At 39.4% G+C, this 13,423-nt stretch overlaps 2 protein-coding genes across 2 annotated transcripts; both read right to left on the reverse strand.

Moving 5' to 3' along the window:
- Positions 1-9,910: 9,910 nt before the first annotated feature.
- Positions 9,911-10,307, reverse strand: LOC122019437 (mannose-specific lectin-like). The gene has a single exon (XM_042576901.1). It carries the CDS (start codon positions 10,301-10,303, stop codon positions 9,911-9,913), a length of 393 nt encoding a protein of 130 aa, XP_042432835.1. The 5' UTR covers positions 10,304-10,307.
- Positions 10,308-10,311: 4 nt separating this feature from the next.
- On the reverse strand, positions 10,312-10,731 carry LOC122019438 (mannose-specific lectin-like). Its single transcript, XM_042576902.1, has one exon. The coding sequence runs from the start codon at positions 10,729-10,731 to the stop codon at positions 10,312-10,314; it is 420 nt and encodes a 139-aa protein (XP_042432836.1).
- Positions 10,732-13,423: the final 2,692 nt, after the last annotated feature.

Consider the following 13,423-nt stretch of genomic DNA (forward strand, 5'->3'; position numbering starts at 1 on the left):
ACCAATGAATATGGGATGCTCAGGCATGGTTCAAAACCCTGGAGAGCATAATGGAGCTACTAGATTGGTCGGAGGTAGAAAAGATTAAGTGTGCTTTCTTCTACTTTACTGGTGATGCAAGAATGTGATGGGAACGGGTCAAGGCAAAACGAAAAGTGGATCAAATGACTTGGTCTGACTTCGAGACTGAGTCTTCGAAGAGTTCTTCCATATGCGAGTCACGAATAAACATTATGATGAGTTCACTAAATTTCGACAAGGAAGTTTATCAGTTGACGAAGCCGTGAAGAAATTCAATAGGCTGGCTCACCTATGCCCCAAACTGGTTAGCACAAAACGAGAAAGGGTAAGGCTAATGCTCAAGATGTTGAGGCCAGAGATAGCTCTGAATGTAGCTGGCAGAATAAATAGACCACAGATTGCAGAAGAGCTGATTAGTAGTGCCATGCTCACGGAGCATTACCTGAATAGCATCAAGTAGTAGAAACTAGTACAGATTAAGAATAAAAGTCAAGGGAGTTCTGGCACTCAGAAAACTTAGGGCCAAGATTCAACCTGGAGCTCCAAGAGAAAGCAATGGAGCAATAAAAGGGGAGGATCCGTAAGCAAGCAGCCCAAGTATGCTATGTGTTCCGCGTGCAGAAAGATGCATCCTGGAATCTGTTACAAGGGCACTAGTGGTTATTATATGTGAGGTCAAGAGGGGCATATGGCCAAGAATTGTCCAACCAAGATCAACCTACCTCCCCCACAATCTGTTCAGTATGGAGACAAGCAGGCGCAGTTACACCAGATGCAGGCCACGTTGGAGGGTCCTTATATTAGCCAAGGCAGACTAGAGGCTCCACCGAGCTCTACAAATGCTTGAGTCTTCTCCCTTACCAGAGAGGAGGTAGCAAATGCCTCTATTGTTGTCACAGGTCAAATACACATTTTTAGTCAATATGCAACTGTGATATTTGATACTAGGCAACCCATTCATTTGTCTCTATAACATTTGCTGAAAGAATAGGTATACCTCTGGATGTCCTAAGTGGACAGTTCTTGACAACATTATCCTCGGGAGAGATAATGACATCTACGCACTGGCTACGAGCTGTGCCTGTCAAAATTTCAGACAGAGAGTTGTACAGTGATCTGATAATGTTGAACATGTCAGATTATGATGTTATTTTTGGGATGGACTTTCTGAGTAAGTATGGTGCTTCCATCGAGTGTCGTATGCGAAGAGTCCTATTTCAACCCGAGGCAGAGTCTAAGTTTGAGTTCATTGGAGAATTAAAGAAGAGAACCCAGAAATTCTTATCAAACATGAAAGCTCAGAAAATGTTAGCCAATAGATGTGCTAGGTTTCTAGCTCATGTGGTTAATGCCCAGCAAGAAAGAGACTAAAAGCTAGAAGAAGTTAGAGTCGTATGTGACTACCCAAAAGTGTTTCCGGATGAGTTACCAGGCTTAACACCTGATAGGGAAATTGAATTTGAGATTAAACTCATCCCTAGTACCGATCCAATCTCAAAGGCACCCTATCGCATGGATCTGGCAGAATTGAAAGAACTTCAAGGACAACTATAGGAGCTACTCGACAAGGGTTTTATTCACCCTAGTCACTTACCATGGGGAGCTCCGATGTTGTTCGTGAAGAAGAAGGATGGGTCTATGCAAATGTGTGTGGACTACCGAGCGCTGAACAAAGTAACAATCAAGAACAGGTATCCCCTGCCGAGAGTAGATGATCTATTTGATTAGTTAAAGGGAACCACAGTCTTTTCCAAGATAGACTTACGATCCGAATATCATCAAGTGAAAGTGAAAGAGGATGATATACCGAAGACGGCATTCCGAACGAGGTATGGGCACTACGAGTTTGTAGTTATGCCTTTTGGAGTAATGAATGCTCCTGCTACATTTATGGATTTGATGAACAGAGTATTCAAAGCATATATGGACAAGTTTGTATTCATCTTCATAGACGATATCCTTATATACTCCAAAACTCAGGAAGAGCATGCTAAACATCTGAGGATGGTATTACAGATTCTTCAGCAGAGCCAGTTGTACGCAAAGTTCTCTAAGGGTGAGTTCTGCCTCGATCAAGTGTCCTTCTTAGGTCACATTATTTCCAAAGATGGGGTTATGGTGGACCCGACAAAAATAGAAGTTGTTAGTAACTGGAATAGACCTAAGAATGCCAGTAAAATCAGAAGTTTCCTTAGGTTAGCAGGCTACTACAGGAAATTTGTAGAGAACTTCTTAAGGATCGCCTCCCCACTGACAGTACTTACTAGAAAGAACAGAAAATTTTAATGGATAGAGGATTGTGAGAAGAGTTTCACTAAACTGAAAAGGAGACTAACCAGTGCTCTAATCCTGACTCTTCTAGAGAATAACGAGAGCTTCGATATATATAGCGATGCTTCTAAATTGGGGCTCGGGGCTGTACTGATGCAGAATGGCAAAGTCATTGCCTATGCCTCGAGATAACTTAAGTATTATGAGAAGAAGTATCCTACTCATGACCTTGAGTTAGTAGCGGTGGTCTTCGCTCTCAAGATTTGGAGGCATTACTTATACGGAGCTCAGTGCAAGATTTACACAGATCACCAGAGTCTTAGGTATTTCTTCACTCTGAAAGACCTGAACATGAGACAGCGAAGATGGCTAGAATTGGTCAAAGACTATGACCGTGAAATCCTCTACCATCCGGGGAAAGCGAACAAAGTGGCAGATGCACTAAGTAGGAAATCTGGTGCAACTTTATTGTCTATATCTGCTATGTCCCATCCCCTACAGAAAGAAATAGTAAATTTTGAGCTTGAAATTATTACTGGGCAGTTCTCCACTTTGACACTAGCGTTAACCCTGCTTGACGATATATAGAAAGGGCAAGATGAAGATCTGAATATTCAGAAGATCAAGCATGGAATACAGGAAGGAAAAAATGGGGAGTTCTGAGTATCAGACTATAGGATACTATATTATGGTGATCGCCTCTGTGTCCCTAACCAAGAAGAACTACGACAGAAAATTCTAGATGAAGCCCATGGAACATCCTACACGATGGATCCTGGTTCTACTAAGATATACTAAGACTTAAAGGAACGCTTCTGGTGGTCTGGAATGAAAAGAGATATTGTAAGATATGTCAGTACTTGCCTGACATGCCAACGGGTTAAAGCATAACATCAGAGACCAGGCGGAGTTCTACAGCCTATCCAGATTCCAGAGTGGAAGCAGGAGGATATATCTATGGACTTCATAGTAGGACTACCCAGAACCATGAATGGTTACGATGCTATCTGAGTAATAGTGGACAGATTGACCAAGTCTACTCATTTTTTAGCTATCAAAACATCCTACTCTATTAAACAGCTATCGCAAATGTATGTTAAAGAGGTTATCAGATTGCATGGAGTTCCTAAAACCATAATTTCTAATAGAGATTATCGCTTTACTTCACACTTCTGGGAGTGTGTTCAAAGAGCTCTTGGCACTAAGCTGCTGTTTAGCACCACATTTCACACTCAAACTGATGGGCAAACAGAACGAGTAAATCAAGTTCTAGAGGATATGTTACGGGCTTGTGCCTTAGATTTCAAAGGGAGCTGGTGTCGATACTTATGCTTAACAGAATTCGCATACAATAATAACTATCAAGCTACTATCGGAATGACACCCTACGAGGCTCTATATGGGAGGAGATGTAGATCTCCTATCTGTTGGTATGAAGGTGGTGAAAAGAAAGAAATGGGACTCCAGACAGATCTTATCAAGGACACCACCAAAGTCATTCAGAACATTTGCCAAAGAATAGAAACTACTCAGACTCGGCAGAAAAACTATGTGGATGTGCATCGTAGACCACTGGAATTTGAGGTTGGGGATTTAGTGTTCCTCAAAGTGGCTCCTATGAAAGGAGTGATGCGGTTTGGAAAGAAGGGAAAGTTGAGTCCACGTTATGTGGGGCCATACCTAATCACATGAAGGGTTGGCAAGGTAGCTTATGAGCTGGAACTACCTCAGGAAATGTCAGCCATCCATAATGTATTCCATGTCTCAATGCTGAAAAAGTATGTTTCTGATACAAATCAAGTGATTGAGCCACAGACGGTACAAGTTCAAGAGGACCTCAGTTATGAAAGTTGACCTATTCAAATAATAGATCGAGGAGTTAAGAAGTTGAGGAACAAAGAGATACCGTTAGTAAAAGTGTTGTGGCAAAGTCAACAGTATGAAGAAGCAACATGAGAACGTGAGGATGATATGAGACAGAAGTATCCACAACTGTTCCGAGTTCGAGGATGAACTTTTAATAAGGTATGGGGGATTGTAACATCCGTAAATTTCCTCTTTTCCAAGAGAGCAACAAAAATTAATAAATAAAAAAATATTTTTAGATGACCCGGGCTAGGATTGAACCCTATACCTTACTTGAGATTTGTTTAAGTAACCATTAGGTGATGGTAAAGCATCACATGAGTAATATGAAATAGTCCATTATATGAAGATTATATGTGGAGAGATGCTTCAACTTCCACTTGGTATAAAAGGGAAAGGAAGAGATGAAAACCTAACTTTTCATCTTCCTCTTCCTTTCCTCTCTAGCTGAATCTTCTCTTGTCCCTTTTGTGGTTTCGGCCAAGATCAAGAAACCTAAGTCCAAGCTTCTAAGTTCTTCAAGTGGAGGATCTAAGAGGAGAGTTTTTGCAAGGATTGGTATGCGGGTGAAGGGTGACTCGGAGATTAAGGCATACGAGGGAGGATTTGTCTTCCCTACACCTTATAATAGTAAGAACTAGCGAAAGGATATAAGTACTCCTCACCTGTAGTATAAGTTGCTTCAAAGATGCATTTTGTAATGTCTTTTATGCATGATTTAGAATATACATGTTGAGATATGCTTTAGACATGTTAAGGAAGATGCATGTCATGTTATGTATGATTCCCTCTAAAGTTTTGGGGATTAAGAGCATATGTAGGAAATCTTGAATTGCTTTCCATTTAGTTTTGGGGCTAAGAAGCAGATTGAAGTGCCCTAAAGTGCTTCCCTATAAGCGTGGGGGATTAAGTGCACATAAGGTGTTTGTTTAAATGACAAGCAAGTGCAAGTAAAAGAAATCAATAGTTAAAAGAATCTTTTACGATAAATAAAAAGAAAAAGTAAAGTAAGGACATTCCATTTCGACAAAAGACCATACCCAAGTTCAATAGCTTTAGATCTACTATCCCGATCATGATTTTCCTACCCCCACCAGAGGGAAAGGCCCTTCCCAAAAGGGAAGGTTGTGGGCGAGGAAGGATTCGAACCCCCGACACCGTGGTTTGTAGCCACGTGCTCTAATCCTCTAAGCTACAGGCCCCACCCTGTCTCCACTAGATCTGTTCCCGGGAGTACCCTGTATTTTACTTTAGAAAGGCATGTACTGGACACAAGGTCCATTGGTGGGCTCCTAGATCGCCCCTAAGTCCCTAGATCGCCTAGTAGTACCTTAATAGGTTCGGGATTAGCTACCTCAGATTTTATTAAGGGTGTGCGCAAAGTAGTACAATGTCGGGTCCAAAGCAAGTTGATTATTATTTTCACTAATTATGTAGAATAAAGTTTTCAAACTTAATGGTTTATCTTAGTGGAAGTTTCCTAAGTTGAAAATTTGAGTTATAGTGTGTAACATTGATGAACTCTATAATATGCCAAGATTTCGTGTTCCTTACATTACTAACATGGTTTTTAAGTTGATGGTTTGTAAACTGGTTTAAAAATACATGTCATATATATAATTCCGAAGTATGGTTTTAGCGTGAATTACAGTCAAGTGCATGTTTTGTGATACCATAAGCAATTTTAAAAAGCATGTTCTCTTTAAATGCATCATTTTGTGAGTAGACAGTACTTATTAAACATTCGCTTATAGATTTGTATTTCCTTATACTGTAGATAAAGGAAAAGGAAAGCTCGAGTAGGAGGAGGTAGCAGGAGAAGTGTTCTGTGTGTGTGTGTGTGTGTGACAGAACCGGGGAAGAAGATCTTGGAGCTTGCTAGGGCAAGGAATGTGTTAAAACTTGGTGCTAGTGAATTTCTTTACCTTTTTGGCTATGCATGAAATACTACTAAGAGTTGCTTATGATGAATTTACATTTTGGTAGTAATTGGAGTGGTGATGATAAGTACAAAGGGGAGAACCAACACTTTGTAGAGCAGGGCGTGACACCCCAGACGACCCGTGACACGATCGTGTGGACTCACATGGTCGTGCACTTCTCCCTCTCGGCCAAGGTGACATGGTCGTGTGGATTCACACGGTCGTGCACTTCTCCCTCTCGGCCAAGGTGACACGGCTGTGTGGATTCACACGGGCATGCACTTCTCCCTCTCGGCCAAGGTGACACGGCCGTGTGGATTCACACGGTCGTGCACTTCTTCCTCTCAGCCAAGGTGACATGGTCGTGCGGATTCACATGGTCGTGCACCTCTTCCTATCGGCCAAGGTGACACGGTCGTGTGGACTCACACGGTCGTGCACCTCTTTGGTTCAGCTAAGGTGATAGGGTCATGTGACCTTCACACAACCGTGCCAAATTGTGGCCTCGGCAAGGCTACACGGTCGATCAAGGCTGCACAGTCCCGATCCGCTGGAAGCTCTAGACTCCCTTCCAGCTCTGCCTGGTTCCAAATCACCTCCTATCATGAAACAAGTTTAGAGTAGGTCTCGGTATCGATCAACTTATAATATGAAAGAATGTAAGCATAAAATTAGATATGGAAAGAGTAATGTCCGCCCTATAAGGTAAAGCTACTCAAGTCAAAAGGGGTGGGTTGTTACATCACTAGACACACTGGATGGTATTAGTCGCAATTACAAATGAGTGGGGTGATGAAGGTCAGCAAGGGAGCTTTGGCGGTAATGAAAGGACAAAAGATAGCAAGGAACATCTACAAGTTGATAGGGACTACAGTTATAGGTGGAGTCATCTCGGTGGAGTCTGAATCAGACAATACAGTCTTGTGGCATATGTGACTAGGGCAAATGGGTGAAGGTGGGATGCTAGAACTTCACAAGAAGGATTTGTTGAAGGATATCAAGATGTGCAAGTTTGAATTCTGCAAATTTTGTGTTCTTGGAAAACAGAGTAAAGTGCAATTCAAGACTACAACAAACAAGATAGAGGGGATTCTAGACTACGTACATATGGATCTCTGGGACCAGCTAGTGTAGCATCATATGGAGAGCACTTGTATTTTGTGAGTTTTACTGATGATTACTCATAAAGTCTGGGTATACTTTATGCGTTACAAGTCAGAAACTTTTACAAAGTTTAAATTATGGAAAACTGACGTAGAGAACCAAATCGGAAGAAAGATCAAATGCCTTAGATCAGATAATAGGACTAAGTACACAGATTCAAAGTTTCAAGAATTTTATGAGCAAATGGGATAATGAGGCATTTCTCCATTCGCATGACACCTTAGCAGGACGGGGTAGCAAAAAAGCTGAGCAGGACAATCATTGAGAAGGCAAGACATCTTAGGCTCAATGCAAGGCTAGCAAAGAATTTTTGGGAGGAAGCAGTTAAATGACATGTTATCTCATTAATAGATCACCAAGGGCAGCACTAGAAGGCAAAGTATCAAAGGAAGTATAGATAGAGAATCAAGTACATTACTCTTCTCTTCGAGTTTTTGGATGTCCAGCCTATATGCACATATCTAGTGAGGAAAGATCAAAGCTGGATGTGAAGTCAAAGCAGTGCATTTTTCTGGGGTATCAGAAAGGAGTTAAAGGTTTCAAACTTTGGGATCCTAAGGTAAACAAAGTGGTGATCAGCATAGATGTGATGTTTGATGAGAAAGCTATGCTACAGCGTACTCAGGAAGAAGGAAAGGAAACACCACATAGCAACATGGAGAAAGATATTATGCAGGTGGAGCTAGAGACTCATGACTCTGATGATTCTAACTCAGAGCACATGGAGCATCGCACTATATCTGATGGTAGAACGAGACGAGTTGTAAAACCACTCACTAGATACGGATTCAAAGACTTGGTATCTTATGCGCTTATCACTAGTAGCGGAGATCCTACATCTTTTCAGGAGGTACACAGCTCTGAGAAGAATAAGTGGACTGGTGCTATGGCAGAGGAGATGGAGTTATTGCATAAGAACCAAATGTAGGATCTAGTAGAACTTCCTGAAGGAGAGAAAGTTATAGGGTGCAAGTGGATTTTTAGATACTTGAGAAATATAACTAATTATGACATCATTTTCAGTAAACAACCGGAAGATCCTTCAGTTCTTGGGTATGTAGATGCAGACTATGCAGGAAATTTAGATGATAGGAGGTCTACTACAGGATATGTGTTCACTGTGATAAGAGGACCTATCTATTAGAAATCTATGATACAATTTATTGTTGCATTGTCTACTATGGAGTCGGAGTACATGACAGCAACTGAAGCAGCGAACAAAGCTTTATGGTTTACAGGGTTGGTAAGAGAACTGGGCGTTCAGCAAGGTGGAGTCATGGTATTATGCGATAGTCAGAGTGTTATCTATTTGGTGAAGAATCATGTGTATCATGTGAGAACCAAGCACATTGATGTGAGGTTTCATAAGATCAGAGAGTTGATTACTTTCGGGAAAATTCAACTTGAGAATGCTGATACTGCAGACAATGCTGACAAAGCTAGTGACCACAGAGAAGTTCAAGCATTGCTTGAACTTGATCCATATCTCTAGATGCTAGAGGAAGGAAGCTCAGACCTAGAGATCCAGGTGGAATTTTGTTCAGATACTCGTGTTCTTTGAAGGGGTGAATATTCGCCAAGGTGGAGATTGTTGACGGGTGACTCATATTTGGATGAAGGCTAATGCGATAGATGTCATGGAAGAAAATCTATTAAGATTTTTCGTAATAAAATTTTGTTACGATTTTATATATAACATAATTCTGTTATTATTTTTTATAACAAAATTCTGTTACTATTTTACCAAGTTTGGGGTTTATGTATTATTTATAGGGATTATTATAAACCTATTGTACAACAATAATTACAAGAATTATTGAATGTGATTCTCTTGTGTAGAGAGAAATCTAAATAAAACTTTGGTCGTTTTTGTGAAATAGGCATGTTGTCGAACCACGGTAACTCTTTTTGTTCTTCTTCTCCATCCTCGTGTTTACTCCATTTGTCCGTTTTTATCTTGTTGGTTCACTTAATCTCTTTCTCTCTTCCTCTTCTTGCATGCATATTAGAAGTTGAGAGGTATTATCCCCTTCTTTGCGCAACAATAGAAAAGTTTATTTATCTATTAAATTAGACCTTCCTCATATTTTAGATCATGATCTCTAAGATTAGAGTTAAATTAAAAAATTGATTTATATAAAATAATTTATAATATATATATATATATTAAAGTTATGTGAGAGACAATAAATATTAAAAGAAAAAAATTAAAAACTATTATCGAGAGAGGATGACACACATACTATCCGCTATTTTTAACTTATTCTCTATTTCAATTAGAGATGATCTCTAAAATTTTAAAAAAAAAACTTCTTTTCAAAAATCTCAAACATTAGCCAATAATATTGTTTCATATTATCAAAGCTAGAATCGGTTCATTAGATTCCACCTTGTATTAATTTAATTTTTCAATTTATATATGTGTGCTAGTAGATTTCTTTAATTAATTATTTTTCTTTTTTCAACGCATTTCAACTAAAAAACCAAAGCAGAACAAGCAGAAAATTAAGGTGATCGACTCACACCAACTTAGCACTACGTACAACATAAACACGAGGCTACGCGCCATGCATGCATGTCTTTAATTGTTATTTATGCCTCGCTTCATTTTATTCGGTTTTATTTATGCTTCGCTTCATTTTTTAGTTGCTTCGTGGTGAAACCAACTAGTGTTTAGTCAGCATGGCGATCTTCCTGTTCGTGGGTTCATCGTTGGGGATGGTCCATATAGGGCTGCCGTAGATAACGACGTGGCCGTCGCGCTGCAGGACGAGGATGTACTTGCCCTCTGGGCCGCGGGTGTTGCTATCCCAAATTTTGTTGAAGTTAATACCGTCGAAGATGACTAAGTTGCCGTCGGTCTGCATGCGGGCGAAGCACCTCCTACCTAGGTTGTTGGTTTCGGAGGACCACATGACCTGGTTGTTGTTGTTGGCGTACAGCACCAGGTTGCAGTCGGACTGCATGACGAAGGTATAGTCCCCTTCATTGAGGGATTCGTCGGTGCGCAGCTTGTAACCTCCATAGAGAATGTTCGTGGATTCATCGCTGCGGCCCATTTTGATGCTCACGGCGCCTTTGGAAGTGGCGGTGTTGGAACCGGGGGGGATGGACCATATAGAGCGGCCGAAGATGACGACGCTGCCGTCGTTCTGCAGGACGAGGATGTAGTTGTCCTCCTCGCCGGCGGTGTTGCTCGACCAAACAACCTGGTCATGTCGTTGCGGATGACGAGGTTGCCGTTGTTCTGCAACTGGGCGAAGCAGTTGTTGCCTAGGCCGTTGGTGGGGGAGGACCACACGGTCTGGTCGTTGTCGTTCAGCACCAGGGTGCAGTCGTCGGACATCATGGTGAATTTAAAGTTCCCTTCTCTGAGGGATTCGCCGGTGTTCAGCCTGTCACCGCCAAAGAGAACGTTGTTGGCCATGGAGGAAGGCAGGAAGAGGCCGAGGAGGAGAGCAGCAGAGAGCATGACAAGGGAAGCCATGGTTAAGCTACGGATATCACTCACTTCAGCCAAGTGATTGCTTGTTTAGAGTATCATGCAATTCCCATCTGTTTATAGATGAGGTCATCATTGTGATCGGGGGATAGATACGAATCCATAAGAATTTGTTTTGTGTGATTTTGAGCTCTGTAGGTCTACCTTCCGCATTTTATATGCATTTATTTTGATTTTTGAAAAAATTAAATTTTGCAACGAACTTAGAAATTCGTCCCTAATCTGGGACGAACTCTGAAGTTCGTCGCAAAATTTAGGGACGAAATTTCAAATTCGTCCCTAATTGTTTTTTTAGGTTACACTTTTAAAAATGGGAAGATGACCCTAGAGAGCTCGGAATGGCACGAAACAAGTTTCTATGAGCTCGTATTGATCTCTTGGTCTTGTTAGTAGGGTCAAACATAATTTTATACAAATACAATGATGTTTATAAATTTTTGGAATAAGAATTAAATATTTATTACTCGTTCGGGGTAAAAAATTTATAAATGTCAGTGTATTTGTATAAAAATATGTTTGACCCTACTAATAAGATCAAGAGATCGATACGAGCCCATAGAAACTTGTTTCGTGTTATTCCGAGCTCTCTAGGGTCATTTTCCAATTTTTAAAGTCTAACTTTAAAAAAAAACAATTAGGGACGAATTTGAAATTTCATCCCTAAATTTTGCGACGAACATTAGAGTTCGTCCCAGATTAGGGACGAATTTCTAAGTTCGTTGCAAAATTTAATTTTTTTCAAAAATCAAAATAAATGCGTATAAAATACGGAAGGTGGACTACAGATCTCGGAATCGCACGAAACAAGTTCTTATGTGTTTGTATCGATCTCCCGATCACAATAACATCCTCAAACATTTTTTTCACACAATATATTTAGATGAGTAATTTTTGGATATCAAAATCACCTAAACTCTAACTCTTTTTAAGTCAAGTCTTAAAGCTTATTGACTCCGTCCAATTATTATTACGATTAAAAATTTTTATAAAATGTTTGATGTCATCATTGTGATCAGGAGATTGATACAAATCCATAGGAACTTGTTTCGTGCGATTCCAAGCTCTGTAGGTCCACCTTCCACATTTTATACGCATTTATTTTGATTTTTGAAAAAATTAAATTTTGCAACGAACTTAGAAATTCGTCTCTAATCTGGGACGAACTCTGAAGTTCGTCGCAAAATTTAGGGACGAAATTTCAATTCGTCCCTAATAATTGTTTTTTTAAGGTTAGACTTTTAAAAATTGGAAGATGACCCTAGAGAGCTCGGAATGACACGAAACAAGTTTCTATGGGTTCGTATCGATCTCCTGATCTTATTAGTAGGGTCAAACATATTTTTATACAAATACACTGACATTTATAAATTATTTACCCCGAACGAGTAATAAATATTTAATTCTTGTTCCAAAAAATTATAAACGTCAGTGTATTTGTATAAAATTATGTTTGTACTAACAAGACCAGGAGATCGATATGAGCTTATAGAAACTTGTCTCATGTCATTCCGAGTTCTCTAGGGTCATCTTCCAGTTTTTAAAAGTCTAAACTTAAAAAAAAAATTAGGGACGAATTTGAAATTTCGTCCCTAAATTGCGACGAATTTGGTGACGAATATATATTCGTTGGCAATTAGCAACAAATCCAAAGATTTGTCACAAAATTGCATAAATTTCCCAACGAAATTTATATTTCTACGCTGATTAGCAACGAATTCTGCGACGAAAATATATTTGTTGCTAATATCCAACGAATTTATTTCGTTGCAAATTTGCAACAAATATTATTCGTTGCAAATATTCGTCCCTAAATTACAGTTTTTTTGTAGTGATATTACAAAATTGATTCATATTGTTCACATCCATTGCTAATACAAAGGTCGCCTCCTCGATGAAACGATACTTACCAAGATCATCAAGAAAAAAACTCTATGAATCGCAAGGAAGAATCACCAATCAAAGATCAGAAAAATGAGAAAATGAAAATAACAAAATCAAATTTCATCTCATCATGGCAACAATAAATATGATGCAATCGAAAGTATCACAGTAAATATAATCAACCCAAATTATTTCAATTAACATAGGAGATAATTCAAAGCAATCAGGAACTTCCTTTGATAACAAACTATATGTTGGCAGTATTGTAAACAAACCATGCTTCAAAAACATGAAGTTAATGTATATGTAATTAAGTATTAATTACAATTCTCTAACTAAGGAATTCGACGTTCTTTTAAATTTTCGAAGTCTTCAATGACAGCTTCTATGCTCACACTTCTAGCTATTTCTCTCTCAATATATACCATTAACGCATCTGAGAGAAAAGCATCTTCCATTTTACTTCAAAGCCTTGTTTTCATAATATTCATCACAGAAAATGATCGTTCTGAAGTAGCCGTAGAAACTGTAAGAGTAAGCACAAGTATGATCACTCTAAAAATGAGGTTGTATGTAACAGACTTGTTAGTCTTTACCAACCATTGACATAATTCTGAAATGGTTGAATGATTTTTGTAGTCGGACCTTTTGACTACGTTATACTCGTAATGCTTCAATTGCATCTCCAATTGTTCTTTTTCATCTCTTGTAAAATCCTGAACATAAAATTTTTCAACTAATTTACATATATCCATAACTCTGAAAGACTCCACTGCATTTTGAGGATTTAGGGCAT

This window comes from Zingiber officinale, chromosome 9A, assembly GCF_018446385.1.
Source record: "Zingiber officinale cultivar Zhangliang chromosome 9A, Zo_v1.1, whole genome shotgun sequence".
Lineage (NCBI taxonomy): Eukaryota > Viridiplantae > Streptophyta > Magnoliopsida > Zingiberales > Zingiberaceae > Zingiber > Zingiber officinale.

Excerpts from the sequence above, each read along its gene's own strand:
- LOC122019438 (XM_042576902.1), bottom strand. The coding sequence starts at position 10,731 with ATGGCTTCCCTTGTCATGCTCTCTGCTGCTCTCCTCCTCGGCCTCTTC.
- LOC122019437 (XM_042576901.1), bottom strand. The coding sequence starts at position 10,303 with ATGGGCCGCAGCGATGAATCCACGAACATTCTCTATGGAGGTTACAAG.